A 19,321-nucleotide genomic window follows, 5' to 3' on the forward strand; every position below is an offset into this window, starting at 1 on the left:
TTAGGGTCGAGGAGTGGAGAGGGCGGAAACTGTAGACTGGGTCAGGCACAGAAGCTGGGGTTGAGCAGCTGAGACTTGGGGACAATGAGGGTTGGAAGAGGAGGCTCGCGATCCCCTCCTACAGGGTCTCGGTCCAGGATGGATTCAGGAGGTAAACACCGGCCTGCGCTAGTCTGCTTTGGGCTTCTGAGCCCGAAGAAGCGCCCACGCCAGCCCGCAGGACCCGGAGGGTGGAAACTGGCAGCGCTGTGCGACTGGAGACTGGAGACCAAGAGCAGGCTCATTGATTTGTTAGCTGGATGGGACTGGTGATGAAGGGAGGAGGGGGCGTTGCCATGGAGACCCAGGGTGCACGGCCGCAAGGGAGGGGTCAGGGAATTAGTAGGTTCGGCGCAAGCGACGAAGGTCCGAGGGTTCGGGCGCGGCCCGTTGTGCCCCAGCACCTGTGCATTGTGCTGCGCCTGCGGTGGGCGATGAGGATGGCGCCAGCTAGGGCATGGGCAGGTGGGGAGGGCCTGGGTCTGCAGAGGGGCAGCATCTGGCTTGCACCTACTCGGGGAGCCCTAAGAGCTCGGCGGGGCAAGCCACGCACTTGGGAAACGCTGGACAGCTAGGCAGGCGGGGGGGGGCAGGGGCCGGAGCCTAGGGCAGCGAGCGGCCCCCCTGTCCAGCCGTGCAGACTGACAGCAGCCGGTCCCGCCCGGCTTTGCGTCACTTCCGCTGACGGCACCACCCCCCCTTCTGAGTCTCTGGAGTGGACAGAGGCTCCGCCCCCTGGCGATTGGAACGCGGGTCACGTAGCAACGCGGAGAGGGGCGTGGCCGGGAGCTAGCCCAATCAGCACCCGCAGAACTGGCCCAGGACGCTTGGCTTTAGCAACGTCGTTAGCAACACGTGGGGCGGGAGGAAGCGCTGGGAGGGGTGGAGGGAGGGAGAGTGCGCGGGGGAGGGAGGAGAACTGACGTCAGCGAGAGAGTATTATGGGCTGTCGAGGGCTGGCTGCTGCTTTTCTGCTCCTGGAAGCGGCTGAGGGGGGAAGCGGCTAGTCAACATGGAGCTCTCGGCGGTGGGGGAGCGGGTGTTCGCGGCCGAAGCCCTCCTGAAGCGGCGCATACGCAAAGTAGGTGAAGGGGAAGGCGGGCGGCGACGTGAGCCCTCCCTTAGCAGGGCTCGGGCTCCCTCCCCCTGCTGCAGCCCAGCCTCCCTTCCCCCAGGTCCCAGCAGCGGCCGCGGCCGTGGCGGCGGCCGCGGCGGCGGCTCAGCCCCAGCGCTCTCCTTAGACTTGCAGCCCTGCACAGATTGCATGCATGGGGGGCGGGGTGGGGGATGAACGCCGGTGCATGCACTTTGTGCAGCGTTTCTGCAGGGGTGCTGCAGTGGGCTGGTTCCTTTGGCGGTAGTGTTTGGAGCCTTCATTTGGTGCATGCATTTTCGCGTGTATTTCTTGTGTCCTCGTCATGCATTCCTCCCCACGCACACACACACATTTTCCCTTTTGCATCCGCAGGGACGCATGGAATATCTCGTGAAATGGAAGGGCTGGTCGCAGAAGTAAGTAGGTTATATGCAGTCGCAACCCCACATTGATACTGAGAAGGGTTCTTTCTTCCTCTTTTCCCCCTTCACATTGAAATATAACACAAGGCAGCCGGAAAAGTTGCACACACATACACGCCCTCCACTGCCTCCTCTCTCTCCTGCTCCAGGGACTGATGCAGGATTCTTCCTGGTTTCCTTTAGGTACAGCACGTGGGAGCCCGAAGAAAATATTCTGGATGCTCGCCTCCTTGCAGCCTTTGAGGAAAGGTACAGCCCTTAGCCCAGCCACTCACAGGAACCCACACAGGCTGACTTCGGTGCAGCCAGGACACACCCCCTTCTATCTCTTTTCTTTCTGTAGGGAACGGGAGATGGAGCTCTATGGCCCCAAAAAACGAGGACCCAAACCTAAAACCTTCCTTCTCAAGGTATGTTGTGATCTCCAGAGGTGGAGTGTGACATTCAAGGAAGATCTGCAGGACTTGTAAACCAATGGGTGTCCATGCCCCGTGCTGATTTGTAATCTGGGTGGGTGTCTTCTGTCAGAGGCCTCAAAGGGTTCTAGAGGCGGGACTTAGCTGCACCAGAAGGCCTTCATTTCCCCTCCAGCTAGCCCAAGTAGATCTGTAATGTTATACAAGGAGTCTGTTGGTTGCAAATGGCTGCTTCCAGACAAATCCTCTTTCTCCTCCCCCAGACTACTACCAAAAGCCCACCTTCCCACTCAATTAGAATTTCCCAGGCATCCAGGGAAAGTTGGGCTGTCAAAGCTAGTAGAGGTCCTGTGAGGTGGGGGCGGGGCTCCTTTCTCCTCACAACACCTTCCTTCTTCAGGCCCAGGCCAAGGCAAAGGCCAAAACCTATGAATTCAGAAGTGACTCTACCAGAGGCATCCGGATTCCCTACCCAGGCCGCTCACCCCAGGATTTGGCATCTACTTCCAGGGCCCGAGAGGGCCTTCGGAACACGGGGCTACCCCCACCAGGGAGCAGCAGCAGTACCTGCAGGGCAGACCCACCTCGGGACCGGGACCGAGACCGGGATCGAGAAAGGGACAGGGGTACCAGCCGTGTAGACGACAAGCCCAGGTCACCCGGGGACAGCTCCAAGAAACGAGGACCCAAGCCCAGGAAAGAGCAACTAGACCCTTCACAGAGACCTTTGGGAGAGCCCAGTGATGGCCTTGGAGAATACCTCAAAGGCAGGAAGCTGGATGAGACCCCTTCTGGGACAGGAAAGTTCCCAGCTGGCCACAGTGTGATCCAGCTCGCTCGAAGGCAGGACTCAGACCTGGTCCAGTATGGTGTGACCAGTCCCAGCTCAGCAGAGGCCTCGGGAAAGTTGGCAGTGGACACCTTTCCAGCCAGGGTAATAAAGCACAGGGCTGCTGCTTTCCTGGAGGCCAAAGGCCAAGGTGCCCTGGACCCTGGTGGTACCAGAGTCCGACATAGTTCAGGCACCCCAGGCTCAGTGGGAAGCCTGTATCGGGACATGGGGGCACAAGGGGGACGGCCCTCCCTCATCGCCAGGATCCCAGTGGCCAGAATCCTGGGGGACCCAGAGGAAGAGTCCTGGAGCCCCTCTCTGACTAACCTGGAGAAGGTGGTTGTCACAGATGTGACCTCAAACTTTTTGACCGTCACCATTAAAGAGAGCAACACGGACCAAGGATTCTTTAAGGAAAAAAGATGAATTGCTTGGGGTGGGGAGCCCAGGACCAGAGCAGGGGAGAGTAAGCGCAAATGGCTTAGTGCTTCTGATTTCTGGGTGACTGTGGCCTCTGGCTGGTTCTGTCCTTCTTCACACCCCTCTCCCTTTCATTCCTCCTTCCTCAGTTCTGGTTGGAAAATTATCTCTAGAGTTCTATTTTCTATTAGATGTAAATATGTTATTTAAGAAAAAATATCTAAATATATATATTTCAACTCTTGAAGTTTTTTTATTTAAACAAGGAGAGAGAGATTGTGGTTTGGTAGGGCAGACAGACTGAGCTGGAACAGGAGGGGCCCCTGTCCCCTCAGGGCACCAGGAGAGTTGGGGGCCTGGGCCCTGGGATTCTGGAGCTTGTGTGGAGGGACTCAGCTGGCCCACCTCCTCCCTCCACCACTGGATTCCCAATCCTCCTGGCACCAAAGCAAGATTTTTGCTCTCCTCCCTATTGGCCAGCTAGACCAACAAAAGGTTGGCTTCCCAATCAGAAAAAGGGGGGTGGGGTCAGACCCGGTTTCTTTTTTCTATTTTCTTTCTCTGTAATTTTTTTTTTTTTAAGATGAAGAGGCCTACTAGGGGAAAAAAAAAACGTAACAACTCCGATAACTTTCTCACATGTGTTGTTAAAGGTATAAAAATAGTCGCGAATGAGTGGGACTCAGTTCTCCCCGAACCACAGCAGGAGAGTGCACTTTATGGAGATGTGAGTGCCGTACACGCAGACTGTGTGTATGTGTCATGTGGACAAAAATCTCCCCGTTACCTCGATTCCTTCCCTTACTTTTTGCAAAGAGAAAAGAAATCCAGCGAATTTGTTTACATTCCCGAAATGCCAGGATAAATTGGGAGGATTGCGTGTCAGTGCCCAGAGCGCCAGACAGTTGTTTTACAAGAAAAATATTCGGGTGGACTTTTTCTTTTTGCGTCCTCTAGATTCGCCAGAAGACAGGGCAGCCCCACCTCCCAAGAAGACTTGGATAAGCCTGGCTCGCCGGGGAGGGTGGGTCTTGCTTTTAGAGGAGCGAGCGGCCGCCAGGCCACCCCGCCAGGCCGGCAGCGGGTTGTGTACCAGGCCTGTTGGGCTGGGCACGGGGGTCGCAGCCGGAGTGGAACTTGGTCAGGTGGGGCTCGTGGCCGAAGGGGAAGCTTGGCGGGGTTCCCATCCAAGGATGTGCAGTAGAACTCTAGCGGTTTCCCTCTTCCCCCCTTTCTTAAAAGCAAAAGCTGTAATTTATAGTCCTTTTCGATTCTGGGAGTGCTCGCTACGTGAACTCGACGTTCAGACTCCACCGCAGGGGGCGGGGGAGCTCGCGGTGGAGCGCCAGTGGCCGGTGACCAGCGGTGCCCCGAGACCACCTGCGCCCCTGGTCCTGGCCCACTCCGGACCATGCCGCGCGCAGCTCTGACTCAAAAGCACAAATCTGTCCCCGAGCCTACCTCGCTGCTTCCAGCAGGGATCCTGCGGCCTCTCCACCCTCCCCGCCCTTAAAGGGCCAGCAGACGCTCTAACTTCCAGGGATTTTGGAGGGAGGGGCTCCAAGCTCTGCTGTGGGGGACAAAGCACAGACTTCAGGGGCTCTGGGCTGGGCTGGAGGAGCTTGGTAATGGGAGGAACTGAGAGGGACGTCAGCCTCGTCCTTGCACTCCTGCCTCTCCATCTCCAGCCTCAGTCTCTCTTTCCTCCAGACTTTTTTTTTCCTTTAAAGAGAGGGAGAAAAAGAGGAAAGCGATGTATTCTCCGTGTTTTTATTATTATTTTTTATTTTTTTGAAAATCAAACTGCGCCTAAAGAGAAGCCCCTAGAATGGGGATTTTTATCTGCTCATATTTGTAAAAGTAGTATTTTCGACTTTGTATAAAGAAGCGCTGTTGCCTGTGTCTGTCTAGATGTCGGCTCTACTTTCAGAGAAACCTGTTTTGAAGGGCGCATCTGTGACCAAGTGGATGTAACTCCGGGGCAGGAGGCCCCTACCTGGCTGCCGACCCCCTCTCTTCTCTCCTTCCTCGCTTGCATCTTTCTTCCCTTCAACCTTCCTGATTCTGCCCTCGCTGCCCCTCTGTCCTGCCGTCTGTCCTTGGCCGTCATGTGTGTCTCCTTAGCTCGCTCTTGAGAGACTGACTTGGGGGGTGGGGGGGCAGGGGTCTGGGGCCACGTGGCTCAGAGTCGGCAACTTCAGACTGGCCGAGCGTGGGTGTGGGGTTTATGAGTTCTCAGCTGTGTATAAATCTCCAGTTGGTCTCCGCCTCAGCTCAAGAGTGAAACCTCGTACCTATCTTGGGTTGTGAATGTGTCTGTATCCAGTATCACTTTTTACGTGTTTAAATATATACTTTGTAAATAGACACCTGTCTTGGCTTCATTATTTTGTTGATTTATTTCCCAGAACAGGGAAGCGGTAGCCTGAAAATGCAGGATGCTTGCCTCTCTGACTTAGAGTCCCTTACCTCCACCCTCACGCTCTCAAAAAGGGCTGGATTCCCGACGAAGGCCTGGTCCCAACTTGGAAACCCCTCAGTGAGAGTGAGGGGAGCTGGGTTGGGGAGGGAGCGAGTCATGACCGTTCTGAGCCTTCCCGCGAGTTGCTTTCACTGCCTGCTTAACTTCTTTGGGTTGTGGGCAGAATTTGGAGACTCCTGAGACGACGTGAGTGCGACCTCTGGGCTCTGCTCACTCTGAGGGAGGATTCCCCCAGCGCCAAACACCCTTCCATGCCAAACTTCCCTAGCTAGCGCCGGGAGCTTTGCCGACTTACTGCCCGTGACCGGAGCATACTCCTCAATACTGTCACAGACCTCTCCAGCCTCGCTCGCGCTCCCCGAAAAGCAGAGTCTCCGTCTATTGATTGAGGAATTGAATTCGCGGGTATTGCTAGGCAACTGCCTGCTTGGAGCCGGCGCAGAGCACGCTGATGTGATTAGTGAGGCAGGAGCCTCGGATCCTCAGCCCCGCGCTCCCAGCCCCAGTCCCTACGGTTTCTGGGACCCTAGCGTTCTTTTGGGTAGATACCCCAAGGTTGGAGGAGGGGCTGTTGATGGAGAACTTAGCGTGGGGTGATGGTGGTGGGTGTTCTCAGTCTCCTAGGCTGCAGACTTCTTAGCAGAGAGGCGGGGTCCTGAGGCTGCAAAGGCGACCCGTACTCCGGATTCACAATGAGGACCTTAAACTGAACCCGTTTCCACCTCCATATTCCCGGGCAGACGTCGCTCCCTTGCGGGAAAAGCTGTAATCCGTCCGAACTCGCAGAGCCCAAGGGGAGGGAGGGGAGGAATATGGACCGGGTCACATCTTTCGCCCTTGGCCTAGTAAGCAGGGCCAGGCCATTGGCAGAGCCCTCCCCACCTTCCTCCTCCGGCTCAGCGACCTGTGTGGGAGGCTCTGGGTCAACGCCTGAGGTCCGGGGTTGCCACAGATGGTCACTGAGTGCCCAGTACTCTCTGACGTTGAGCGGTAAGCTTGTCTCAGGCGCCAAGAGGTCCAAGGTCTGTTTCTTAGGTCCCCTCAAGGTGCTCTGGGCCCGGCAAGCTCTTTCCTGGGCCATCAGGGAGCCAAGAAGGCAGTAGGTGACTGTGCCTGGTGGCTTCAGCAGTAGCCCCTCCCTCAAATATATGTTGGAATCCCGCACAGACCCTTAGGGATTTTCCCCGCTTCTTTAGTTACCACCAGGGCTCAGAGCTTCCTCGGGCGAATTTTCTGTATATTCTCCCTGAGGGCAAAGACCGGTTGTGAGGACCCCTAGCTCCAGACAGTCTTTGCGCAGACCGATCTCCCTCCGACCGTCCTCTTTGGCAGGACACCTTAGAGCCGCTGTCGGAGCTGAGCCTGGTCCAACACAAACACCGGTTGAATGGAATACTTATGGCTCTGCGTAGAGCCTTCCCCCCCCCCCCCCCCGACTCTTGGACGCTCAGCGCGCAGCTCTGAAGGAGGCCCGGTGCTGTGCCCAGGACTACAACGGTATGCAAGCCTGACCCAGCTCCCTGCGGGTGCATCCACGACTTTTTTTTCTCACCAAAAAGCCCTTCGGGGCAGGGGCGGCTCGGAGACAGCGGGAGCCCAAGGTAGGAGCGCATAGGATCCCCAAGGGGTGCCTTCAAGGATGGAAATTTAGCTGACAGTAGTGAGAAGCAGTAGGCTGAGGCCTGGACTTTCATTCCGTGGCTAGAGACTGATCCGCTGGTGGTTACTCTGAGCAGCAGGGGTGTAGACTGTGCAACTGAGTTCCGGACAGCACGGGACAGCGGGGGATCCCACCCTCCTCCCCATCGTCATTCAAAGTCCAGCGACCTGAACTTCGTGGGGAGCGCGCGCCCTCTACAGGTCACCTCGTCAGCCCCTGTCCCAAGTACCACCCCTCCCCCTCTCTGGTTCCGGATAGAAGTGAAGAAAAGCCTCCTTTCTTCATGAGGCATCATCTCTGTGTCTTTGTGAATCGGTCTCGACCCACGCAGGGTGGACAGGAGGGAGGTGGCGTCCACTGGCCTAGAACCCAGCTGCATCAATCGTACCAGGTGCCCTCCACGTGGTACCTATTCTAGGATGGAGGGGGATTGATTAGGTGGTCAGACCAGCAGCACAGAAATTAATAATACAGGCCAGCCTCCACCACCAACTTTGGTCTGGAGACCTTGTCCCTATAGACACAGGGTTTCATAGAGCCTAGCTGACCGGCCAATGGGGCCAACTTGTTCCTGTCCCGCCCTCTCCCCAGGACCAGAGGTCTAGGATCTAACTGCCCCTGACCACCTTCTCATAATGAAAAGAAAAGACAAGAAAAGAAAAGAAGAAAAGAAAAGAAAAAAAAACAAAAGGCATGGAAGGCAACAAAAGGGAAATCAAAATCGCCAGCAGCCTGCTTTGCAAGAATTAAGGAATGGGTTTTCCTGGCTGGAGAGATGGCTCAGCTGTTAAGACCTGGGTTCAATTCATATAGCATCCGCCTGTCCACCTGGCAGCTCAAAACGCATAACTCCAGTCCCAGAGGATTCAACATCCTCACACAGACATTCATGCAGGTAAAACAGCAATGCGCATAAAATAAAAATAATTAAGTTTTTTTTAAAGTCGTGTTTCTGCAACAAGGTGTTTCTATCTGTAGTATTGATCTCTCCCCACACCTGACATCCAGCCCTGAGTCCCAAGCAACCTTTCTGCCAGGAGTGGGCCCATTTTCCCTGCACTTCAGAGGAACTCTATTCTCCTGGGAGGCCAAAGGGAATTTCTGAATAAAATTAATATGGAAGAGAGTAACACTAGTCTTGGGGCTGGGGATGGTTATGTTTATAAGCATGTCTTCCCTTCATCAGCTGTGGGCGAGAGTCAGAGCTCAGAGTTGCCCCTGACTCAAGGCTTCCCAACATGGTACTGTGGAGGTAAGACTGTTGGTTTACTTTTTTGACCTCTGGGGGTTGGGGGGAGACGGAGTGAGTTACTGTGTGTCACAGAAGCTCCCTGTGGTGGCTGGAGGCCTGCAAACATTCCACCTGCCCAATAACTAGCTGTCATTGTCCCATGATGGCTACTACCACCATCTAGCTTCTCACTGCTGTCAGCCAAATTTCAATCCTTGATGGAAGCATATATATATATATGTATGTATATGCATATATATGTATATGCATATATACATATATTCACACATACATGATGTATATATATTGATGTATATATATTTGATGGACATTCTTGATGGATATATGATTATGCATCAGATTTATATTATATATATGAATATATATCTATGAACACAAATAGATTATATATGTATATATTCATATATATGAATATATAGTCTTTCCCATTAAGACAGTCTTTCTCAAACCCAGCTTACTGGATCTTCTGGGAGGGTGGACTTTTGCATGGTGGACTGCCTCTGTGGTTCTGGGGCACTCTCGGTCTCTGCTACATGCTGGTGGTAACCTTCATCATGAGACAACCTCGGGACACTCCTCATGCCTCCCATTTAGCGCTGGTGTTGCCCTTAACACTGTCCTCTCTCCTTATAGAGTGCTCTCTCTCTCTCTTTCTCTCTCTCTCGCCCATGTCCAGACCAGTGCTGTGCCCTCGACAGGGGAAGTTAAGACTATTTTGTTTATATGTATTAGTTACAATGCACACCAGGCTAGAAGTTTAAAAATATATTTATTGATACTGAGACTACCAAAAAGTTTCCCCACATCATTTACTGTCTTTCCTCTGCAACACAAAGTAACACCAGTCTAAAGGCCCTATACTCTAGGCTAGTGTCACTAGAAACCCCTCAACTGTGAGATTCATGTATCCTGCCTCAATCCAGATGCTCCCTCAGACTGCCATGGGCTTCCTGGGACAGTCATCTCTTTGAAAGCTGGACTGTTCTGTTCCAACAGATGCTAAGCCCTCCCAGGGTGGTAACATGCTAGCCCGCCCTTGCTAACCTTCTTTGAAAGCAAAAGCTTCGGTTTAAAGGGGCGTTCATCAGCAACGGGCTTAAATACAGATAAACCAAGCCCAGTGACTGATGCTGGCTCGAAGCTGCACATCTTCTGGATGAAACCTTGGGACCAGAGCTCTCTAATTGAGGTCAGGATTTGGTGTATACCCAAACAAGGGGCATTCTTTCTGGTACCAACAATTTTGTTTTTAAAGCCAATATTTCTGAGGAAAAGGACATACCGGTCACTTTTCCTATCAGGTGCTGAAGCTGCTAAAGGGGGCTTGTAACTGTGGTACTGGGAAGGCTGAGGCAGGACAGATGGTCTTAAGTTCAAGGCTAGCCTAGGCTAGAAGACACTCCATCCTGAAATCCACTTGGCATGAAAATGTAACACATAACACCTGGAACCCTTATGAAACGACTCTTGTCGGATGCCTAGCTGTGTGTGTGTGTACACACCCACCCACCCACCCCAAACACTACCCCCCAAGGGTAGGGGGAAGAGAACAGCAAACAAAAACATAAAAACCAACTACTTTATTTTTCGGTAAACACGAGAACTTGAGACAGAGCGTATGGTGGCTCTCACGCTGGCGCACTACACACACCTGCTTTGTAACGTAGACCACTGGGGTCACAGCACCAGGAAAAAACACACATGAAGGCAAAGTGGCTGAGGGGAAAGGATTTGTAGATTTCAACTTTGGGACTGACATAACCTGTAAATAAAAGGCACCAAATTGGGGTTTGGAGACTGGCAGCAGGGGACAAAGGCCAGCCAACCCAGTTCCCCAAAGAGGGTCACTTCTCCAACAGCTCATAGGACCCCCAAGAGACATGGAGGTGTCTGTAAGGCAGTGTCTGGCACAAAAGCTGCAGACCCTGGCTGAGGGCAGGGGAGGACGCTGAAGGCCCAGTAGGCAACCTTTTCTCCCTTGTTACCCACTTCCTTGGCCCTGAATTCTTCTCCGGTAGGTAGCCTCCTGCTGCCAGGAAACACGGCCCCCGGCACATCACAGGCCTCTCTCAGGAACCACAGATATGGGTCTGCCCCCAAAAGGCACAGCATCGAGGTCGGGTTGGTTACACAAAGACCATCTTATTTGGTGTGCAGAGTGAGCTACTGGGGTGGCTGGGGTACACTGGAAAGCATGACACGTCCCAACACCTCAGCCCACTGTCTGGCTGGTTTTAGAAGGGGAAACACTTCCCGTCAAGGCCACCGGAGTAAAGAGCCCACACACCTGCTGGCTGATCAGTCAGTGGCAGAAATAGAAACAAGGGCTTCATACCACCCCAACTTTTTGGCATCACAGACTCACTGACCAGATCATCACGGCCCACGGTGATAGCCCAGGACAGAAAATCCTGACGTTGGCCAGCAATCTGACAAGGTAGTTTTTAAGACAGTTACCCGGGATGGGGGACAGGGGAGAAGGCATCTGGAAAGGGGCTCAGAACTAGACTTATCTCCTAAAGATGGGGAAGGAATTAGGGCCCCCTGCCAGGTGGGTGGCCCAACTACCCCACCTGCACAAATGGCACAGGGATATTGCTTCTCAGAGAGGAAGGAAACACAAGCTCCCAAACGCGGGAGAGGATTGTCAGGGAACATGGGACCCAATAGCGGCCCACTCACCAGGCAGGGCTCTGCACAAGGACTGACTACAGACAATGCTTACACAGTAGTCTAGAGATCTCTAGACAGGCAGCAGGGTGACAGGCCCGCACAAAAACACCTGCATTCCCACACTGAAGCTACCACCATGGTGACTTATGGGGGCCCTAGTCACAGAACTTCAACTTGTGGGGAAAATGGCTTGCCCAGGACTCTAAGCCCCTACTTCAGCCTGCTCTGGGTTTCTAGCCTGTGCCTCCCCCAAGTCCAGGAGTGTCAGACCTCAGAACTAGGGTATAATTTAGTGGGCCAAAGCTTGAGTCTGGATCCAGAGGGGAACAGGGTCACTTCTCCCTGGGGCTCAGGCCTGATTGCAGGAAGGAGGCAATAAGGACGTGACTCTCTGTTCCCAAGTCCAGTAGCACCTAGTGCCGGGACTCCAAACCCTGGCTGGGCTTTGGGGCTACAATCGCAGCTAGAGAGGACGCCACACCAGGGACCGAGACTGAAGCAACCTCACAACTAATTACCCTTTTAAAAAGGGAGCTATAGCCTTACTTGCAAAACATAGTGTCTCCCTCACCAGAAAGCCCCTGCCACGGCTGAACTTGGGACAAGGTCCTACCCGCCCCACCTCTCTCCTCTCCTCACTGGCCCAGAGAGGGAGCTGTATCAGTGGCCCCTCCCTTGATCCACCTCACAGTAGTTGGGCAGGGAGGGGAGTGTCTCCTAGGTCAAGGAGGGACTCGTAGAAAGGATGTTTTGTCCAAGCAGGCAGCTTTTAAGTCAGTGGCCACCTGGCTTTCCTGAGGTGACAGGACAGACTAAAGTGGAGGCCCAGAGAGAGGTAGAATCAGCAGGAAGCCATTTCCCAGCCCCAAGTCTCAGGACGGGGCAGAGCTGGCTTCCAGGTCAGGCATCAAAGCAAAACCAGAGACTAGAAGGCAGGTCTGACTTGGACAACAGTCTCAATAATGCCTCAAGTTGAAGAAGCCCACGCTGGTGGGAGACTCCTTCACAGTGACAGTGATGAGGTTGGCTGTGACATCTGTGACAAAGACGTGCTCGAGGAGACTGCGGGTAGGTTTCCAGTCCTGGCTGGTCTGGATAGCTACGGACAGGTTCTGCCCAGCGCTGGGAAGCGAGGCCGAGTCAGGTTCCGAGTCAGAGCTACTGTTCTCCTCTCCTGTGCTCAGCTCAGACAGCGCAGGTGGTTTCCGGCCTTCTCCGGGGCCTGCATGACCCTCCTGCCCACCGGAGGCAGCAACGCTTTTACTGGTGTCCCTCTTGACAGAAGAGGCAGGCAGAGCTGTTGTCTTGCAAGCCAGTTTTTCCCCTTTGTTGGTGTCTGTGGGAGTGCTGGTTGTGTTCACGCCCGTGGGGCCGCTACCAGGACCTTTCCCTGTGGCTGGGTTGGTAGCAGGAACAGCCTTGGCCGTGGCATGGCGGGCTAGGCCCGTACCAGGAGCTCCATTCTTGACGCTCTGTAAGTCAAGGACCTGAAGGCTCAACTCCTGAGTGGGCGCCAGCTGGGAACCTGGGCTTCCTGAATTACTCCCTCTCTGCTGCTCTGCAGCTCCACTGCCAGGGGCCTTCGGGGCCTTGCTTCCTGTGGGGCTCGCCCCTAGTTCCCCTTTCTGCGTCCTCACTTTTAGGTCTAGCCCGAGACTGCACTTGTTGGTAGCCTGGGCCTTGAGTGCCAGGCGGTTGGCAGCCTGAGCCTGGCTCTGGCTCATGCGGTTCATGTAGTGTACGATGGAGCTCTGCCAGATGCCGCTTCGGTTGGGGCTCCCGGCCATGCCTTTCACCAGACTGGCCAGGTTCTCTGGGGTTGTCATAGCACTGGGGCCACCACAGGCCTCTTTGGTGTGGGCTTTCAGAGCAGCCAGGCCTGCCACAGGAGCACTGAGTGGAGGGGGCAGCTTGGTGGCTGAGGTCCCCAGATCCCTCCGGGTGGTCTTTAGCACCTTGGTCAGGCTTACAGGTCTCCGAGCTGCCTTCTGTTCTGGGGGTAGAGGCTTGCGTCCCCGTTTCTTTCGAATGGGGTCCTTAGGCTCTGGCTTGGCTACCAGGATCTGGGCTTTTTTCTGAGGCACTGGGTGGGTTTCACGGCCCCGGGAGCCCCTCTTGGAGTCTAGGTCGCTGTCATCTTCTTCTTCGTCCGAGGAAGAGGAGGAAGATGTGGAGGAAGAGGATGAACTGCTGGCTTTGGACTTGGAGGGTGCATCTGGTTCCTGAAAAGACAAGGAAGCAAGAATCAACGCCTGCCCAGGAAGCACCAGGCATCTCTCGGCCATGGCACCAGGGCCCTCCAGACCCCAGCAGCCAGGGATGCACGAGCAGTGACCATGCTTGTGGAGAAGGGGAGAAGCGGTCCAGTGGCAAGAGGTAAACTGACCTCTGTGTACTGTATGGCTGCGTCACCTGTCAGTTAAAAAGCCTAGAGCCTATGGCTAGGAAGAAAATAGAGGTGGGACATTCGTGAGAGAGAGATTAACCTCTGCCAGGAAGAGGTAACGAGTCACAGCGTGGCACCCGACCGAGCACAGGTGAGCAGCCGCATGGCCGAATGAAGAGTAGAATAAATGGGTTATTTTAAACCATGAGCCAGTCAGAGAAGAGCCTAGCTACATGGCCAAGGTATTTGTAAGACACCCTGAATCTGAGTCTTATTTCTGGGAGCATGGAGTAGGGAGGAAGAACCAGGCCCCAGCTTCAACAGCTGGGTTTCTCTGGTCAGGCCTGGTGTTAAGGCCTCGTCTGCGTCTTAGGCCCTCCGTGAGCATCTCCCACAGTGCCTTTACGGGGATGATACCAATGCTCCAGCTCCAGTGGGGGCAGATCCCGTCAGACCCTGGGGCCCTATACTTCCCCAGTAGGTGCCCTAGCTTCACCAACCCATGGAAATTCCTTCTCAGTCAGTAGAGACCCAGTGGCTCATATCCTCCTGCTAGAAGGGAGGATGATGGAGCCAGGGACGAGGAAATGGAGCCCAAGCAATGCACAAAGGCACATCCGAGCCTGAGGCCAGAACCCTTTTCTATCCTACTTCTGAACTATCACGGGGAGGGAAGGCAGGAGGGAAGATACGCCAAGTCCTTCTGACATGTGGAAGGCCGCCTGTCTGTCATCACATCAAGGAGGGTCAACAGGACATCCTGAGAAGGCCTCAGCGTAGCATCTGTCTTCTGCTCCTATTTCCTGGATTGTGTGTCAGCTCTGCATTGCCCAGTCCAACTTGCCCAAACTGTCCTGTTGGTCCACAACTCCTACACAAACCTAAACACTTACTGTGCACTGGTTTTCCTGTCAGGGCGTCTGCAAGGTGAGAGGGAACTGTGCATCATCTAACAAGGCTGCTGCTGCTGCTATCCGGGAGCACAGAGTGCGGGCGGGCAGGCGGGCGGGCAGGCTTGCGGGAGGACAGAGTACAGCACCGAGAGAAGCGGCACTGAGGAGGCCCCAGGGTAGTGAGAGCACGCTCTCTGTTGCCTGTTGGTACCATTCAGTGGCAGAGGCCTGAAGGGGCAGCAGGAAAGAGGCCTGCCTCCATCAACAACTCCCCTGAAGAACTTCCGCTTGAAGCAGCACAGGTAGGTGAGGAGCCTAAAGGAGACGGGGTGGGGGGGGTGGGGAAGGGGTGGGAGGAGGAAGCCTGTGCCACTCACCTTGAGTTTGGAGCGCCTGCTACAGGAGGACACGACTGTGTGCTTCCTCGGCCTGCCCCTGGGCCTCTTGCCTCTCTTCCGGTTCTGTACCTCCTTCTCATGTTCCCTGGAGACACAGCACCAATCAGCTTTGAGAAGCCCTGCTTGCAAACCCTTCTCTGACTTCAGCCTCCACCCTCTGCTCCCAAGAGATCCCCTGCTGTCTGTCCCAGCTTGCAGGGGCCTGTCGTCCACTCTGTAGCAAAGCCCGATCCGCCGATCTGCCAGATAGCCGTGGGCAGAGGGGTCCAGGCACCAGCTGAGGGGGCCAGCCCATGCTGCTCTTTGCACAAAGCCGGGAAGCTTCCCATTTTTTTCTGTGGGTGAAGAACTACGGAAACCCCAGCACTCATATCCTCAAACAGCTCTTGGGATGTTACAGGTCTAACTTAGCCATTCTCACAAAGCACAGAGCCCAAAAAGACTGCCCCTCCAGTGTGTACCATGCGCTGGAAACCCTCGTACGATCTGCTAGCTTAGGGACTGAGGACTCCAGAGTGGCTGGCTTCTCAGGGCCAACTTGCCTATTTATGTCACCCAGGCCCCGCCTACCTGAGACACCTCCACAGGTCTGTTCTTAATGGGAGGAGTGATATTATCAAGCTCCCATCGGCCCCGCCTCAAAGCCTGCGCGCGCGCGCACACACCCCCACACCCCATCGCCCAGTGCCAAGTCTGCACACTCAAGAGCACCGTGTTAGCCTCTTATGGAAGCCTGGCTTTCAGCCTACCCATCCTGGTGACAACAACCCTGTGCCATGGTTTGGGAAGTAAAGGAGTAAAGACGCATTCTTCTAAGCCCAACGACTTGAGTTTGATCCTCAGAACCCATGTGGTCAAAAGTAGAGAAACAGGGGCTGGAGAGGCAGATGGCTCAGCGTTGGGGGCACTGGTTGCTCTTCCAGAGGACCTGGGTTCAACTCCCAGCACACACACAGGACAGCTCACAACTGTGAGAATTCTAGCTCCAAAGGATCTGACACCCTCACACAGACATAAATGCAGGCAAAACACCCATGCACATAAAATAAGAACAATCATTAAAAATGTTTTTTAAAGGGGGATGGAGAGATGGCTCAGTGGTTAAGAGCACTGACTGCTCTTCCAAAGATCCTGAGTTCAAATCCCAGCAACCACATGATGGCTTACAGCCCTCTGTAAAGAGATCTGATACCCATTTCTGGTTCACCTGAAGACAGGTACAGTGTACTTACATACAATAATAAAGTCTCTAGGCCTGAGTGAGCAGAGGTCCTGAATTCAAATTCCCAGCAACCACATTACAGTGTACTCATATACATAAAATAAATAAGTACATAAGTCTTAAAAAATGTTTTTAAGGAATTGAGAGTCATTCCTATAGGCTTTCCCCCCTGACCACAGTGGCCTGGCCACATGCAACAGACAAAATGTGAAATACAATAGCCAAAGACAATTCCAGGAGTCCTGGAAGGTGATCCCAAAAAGAAACAGATTGGACCTCCAGGAAAAGCCTTAGGCTCAAACACCTTTCGTTCTCCAACTCCCCAGAAAAGGTTCAAGGGGCAACTCACGTCTCTGCTGAGCTCAACACCTGATTCTATGTCATGACTCTGACTTCCCTTAAACACAGCAGCTCTACCCTGGCCAGCTCCTAGTGTCCAGAGCACGCACTTCCTCCCGATGGATGTTCCTCTGCCTCAGGATCTTCCTTCACCAGTTAAGCTGGCTTCTATCTGCTCAAGTGCCTCCACCCAACCTCAGCGTCTCTAGTAGCAGCAGCTGTTGCAGGTTTGTATGAATATTACCTGGCCCAAGGGCACCACCTCAATCACAGGGAAACAGACCAGCCCTAGACGGTGCCAAGCCGTCTCCTGTGAGGTTAGAGGACCAAGCCATCACTCTCACAGAAGGCGAAGATGTTGCTTGCTCTCCGTTTCCAAAGGAATCCGAGCAAGCTCAGTCACTCACACAACCTGCCAACACTTATCCCCTCCCCACTCCTGTAACAGTGAGAAACACAGGCCAGGCTACCGGAGAACAAGCTTGCTCGACTGACCTCAGCTGGAGAGGCTTCTGAGCAGACCATTCATCTGCCTCTATGGACAGAGCCAGCTTCCGCAGGGGGAAGGTGTTGGTGCCAGCGGCACACATGGTGCTGTGTTCTGGGACCTCTGCGCTGACACCCACGCCCCTCTCCTCCAGCTCAACACACCCTTCGCAACGCCATCCCACACAATCCCTATCTCAGTGAACACCCCCTTCTCCGCCCCCACCCGAGGAGGGGAGCCTAAGAGCAGAAGCGTCAACTATAATTACAGAAGTGACCTCAGCACTGCCTCACAGCCTGGGCAAAACATCAAACACATCACTCTGCACTGTGGGCGCCAGGCCCCTCTGGGCCCTCTCCTGCACCGCGGCACACACACCCTGGCAGGGGGCAGAGTGACAGGCATGCTTCTTAGGACAAGCTTCCAACCTCAAGTGCCATTAGTGCTGACCAAAAGTTACTCCACAGAAAAGGCCAAGAGAAACCAGAGGCTGTCTGGGAGGCCTTGGAGCGCGCTGCCAGGGGCTTCCTCACACCACAGCCTCAGGCCATTGTGTCACCAGCCAATTCCACCCAGCTCTCCCCTCCTCCAGTTCTCACTTCTTCTGGAAGGCCAGGAGCAGCCTCGGGTCCAAGATGTTCTCCTCTGGCTCCCAGCTGTTGTGTCTGGAAAAGCACAGAGCAGGGCTGGTGAGCTGCATCCAGGTGGGCTGCGGGGGACAGCTCCCACAGCGCTGCGGGAGCTAGGGTCACTGTGGGAGGGACGGGCCTCTCAGAAGTCCTTGAAGTTAGTTAGCAGCCTAGCCTCAAACCCACAGGCAAACTGCCACCTCAAGCCCCAGCAGGCCACGAGGGGACTCAACAGTCTACACTGGGAGGAAAACAAACCCAACAAAGAGCCAAGCTGCCGAGGGAATCCCCTGGGTCTGGCCCGGAGCCAGGGAGGGACGGGAAGGCAGGTAGGGGAGGGGGAGCCTGGGGGGCGCAGTCGGAACAAAGTGGCGGATACCACCGAGTGCGCGGGCAGGGCACCGGGGTTTGGGGAGGTGGCACTGGGAGGGGATGGGGTCCAGGAAGGAGGGTGGCGGGGCAGCTACAAAGGAAGCCCTTTCCGGAGAAGGCCGGGTCCCCTTCCCTCATTGAGAAGAAAGCAAGCTCGGGGGCGGGGGTGGGAGTAGGTGGGGGAGCCCTCCCACTAGTAGGAAGCTCAGGTTACAGCAGGATAACTTGGGCAAGGGGAGGGGGGCCGCGTCCCGCGCCTGCCGCGGCCAGCTCCAGGGCGGGGGCGCATGCAACAAATGGGCGCCAGAAGCGCGCGGCGCGGAGGCGGGCCGGGCCCGAGCGACTCGGGGCTGGAGGCCGCCCTGCTCTCTCCCCGTGGGCTCGTAAACAAAGGGCAGCACCGGTCGGCCGGAGTCCTCTTGGTCCCGAGGCACAGGACTTCCCGCCCGGGCCTGCGATGTGAGGGTTCCCACCCAAGCCGGGAGGCGCGCGCGGGAAGGCGGCCGCGAATGGGAGACTTACTTGGAGGACCAGCCGCGCCACTTGACCAGGTACTCCAGCTTGCCCTGCGAGGAGATAAGAGCGGGCGGTGAGCCGCGCAGAGCGCCAGGCGCACGCGGGGGGCGGACGGGGGTGCACGCACCTTGCGGAGCCTCTTGCTCAGGATGCACTCGGCGGCGAAGACCTGCTCGCCCACGCTGCTCAGCTCCTCCATGCCGCCGCCCGCCGCGGCCCGCGCCCCGCAGACCCCGGCTCACTGCTGCACACAAAGCGCCGCCCCCGCCGCGCCCCGCCCCGCGCACGCGCGCCGAAGTCGCCCGCGCTGCTCTACCCGCAGCCGCCCGGCCAATAGGCGCACCGGGCGCGCGGGGCGGGGCGCGCATTGTTCGTGGTGGCAGCCTCGGGGACCGGACCGTGGGGTTGGGCGCTCTCTGCGTGGTGTTGAGAAGCTGAATGCTCCGGGGATCCTGGGGTCCGGCCGCTCTGGATCGCTCGTCCTGCGGAAAGCCATTGTTTGGGCAGAGGACGGCTAAGCGGGGAGCACGCGGCGCTTCTTGCCCCCGCCAGCGAGGGGCGCTGCTCCCCACCAGTCCTCTATACTGCACCCTGATACTCCAGGGTCAGGGGTGCAAAAAGACTGAAAAGTACGGGGTTGGGGAGGGGACACCGAAAAAGTGAGCCTCGAAGCTCTACTTAAGGTTGTAGAGGAAGAATTCAGGTCACTGAAAGAAGACTGAATTCTTAACTAAAGAGTTGTGAAAACGGGACTCAGTGCCCCCGATTTTTAGTGCGCGTGTGGGGA

The 19,321-nt window shown here is 55.5% G+C and overlaps 2 protein-coding genes across 2 annotated transcripts; one reads left to right on the forward strand and one right to left on the reverse strand.

Moving 5' to 3' along the window:
• Positions 1-967: 967 nt before the first annotated feature.
• Positions 968-5,592, forward strand: Cbx8 (chromobox 8). Its single transcript, XM_052194607.1, has 5 exons — positions 968-1,120; positions 1,508-1,551; positions 1,741-1,806; positions 1,901-1,967; positions 2,374-5,592. Exons 1-5 carry the CDS (start codon positions 1,052-1,054, stop codon positions 3,229-3,231), a joined length of 1,104 nt encoding a protein of 367 aa, XP_052050567.1. The 5' UTR covers positions 968-1,051; the 3' UTR covers positions 3,232-5,592.
• Positions 5,593-10,651: 5,059 nt separating this feature from the next.
• Cbx2 (chromobox 2) lies at positions 10,652-18,792 on the reverse strand. The gene is made up of 5 exons (XM_052196371.1): positions 18,662-18,792; positions 18,541-18,584; positions 17,617-17,682; positions 14,949-15,054; positions 10,652-13,514 (listed from the first exon to the last, which is right to left on the reverse strand). Exons 1-5 carry the CDS (start codon positions 18,731-18,733, stop codon positions 12,249-12,251), a joined length of 1,554 nt encoding a protein of 517 aa, XP_052052331.1. The 5' UTR covers positions 18,734-18,792; the 3' UTR covers positions 10,652-12,248.
• Between the last annotated feature and the right edge of the window lie 529 nt (positions 18,793-19,321).

This window comes from Apodemus sylvaticus, chromosome 10 (genome assembly GCF_947179515.1).
Source record: "Apodemus sylvaticus chromosome 10, mApoSyl1.1, whole genome shotgun sequence".
In the NCBI taxonomy this organism is placed as follows: domain Eukaryota; kingdom Metazoa; phylum Chordata; class Mammalia; order Rodentia; family Muridae; genus Apodemus; species Apodemus sylvaticus.

Coding starts and splice junctions, on each gene's coding strand:
- Cbx8 (XM_052194607.1), top strand. CDS start 1,052: ATGGAGCTCTCGGCGGTGGGGGAGCGGGTGTTCGCGGCCGAAGCCCTC. Junction 1,552..1,740: donor TGGAAGGGCTGGTCGCAGAA/GTAAGTAGGTTA, acceptor GGTTTCCTTTAG/GTACAGCACGTGGGAGCCCG. Junction 1,807..1,900: donor CTTGCAGCCTTTGAGGAAAG/GTACAGCCCTTA, acceptor TTCTTTCTGTAG/GGAACGGGAGATGGAGCTCT.
- Cbx2 (XM_052196371.1), bottom strand. CDS start 18,733: ATGGAGGAGCTGAGCAGCGTGGGCGAGCAGGTCTTCGCCGCCGAGTGC. Junction 17,683..18,540: donor TGGCGCGGCTGGTCCTCCAA/GTAAGTCTCCCA, acceptor GTGCTTTTCCAG/ACACAACAGCTGGGAGCCAG. Junction 13,515..14,948: donor GCAGGCGCTCCAAACTCAAG/GTGAGTGGCACA, acceptor TTGTCTTTTCAG/GAACCAGATGCACCCTCCAA.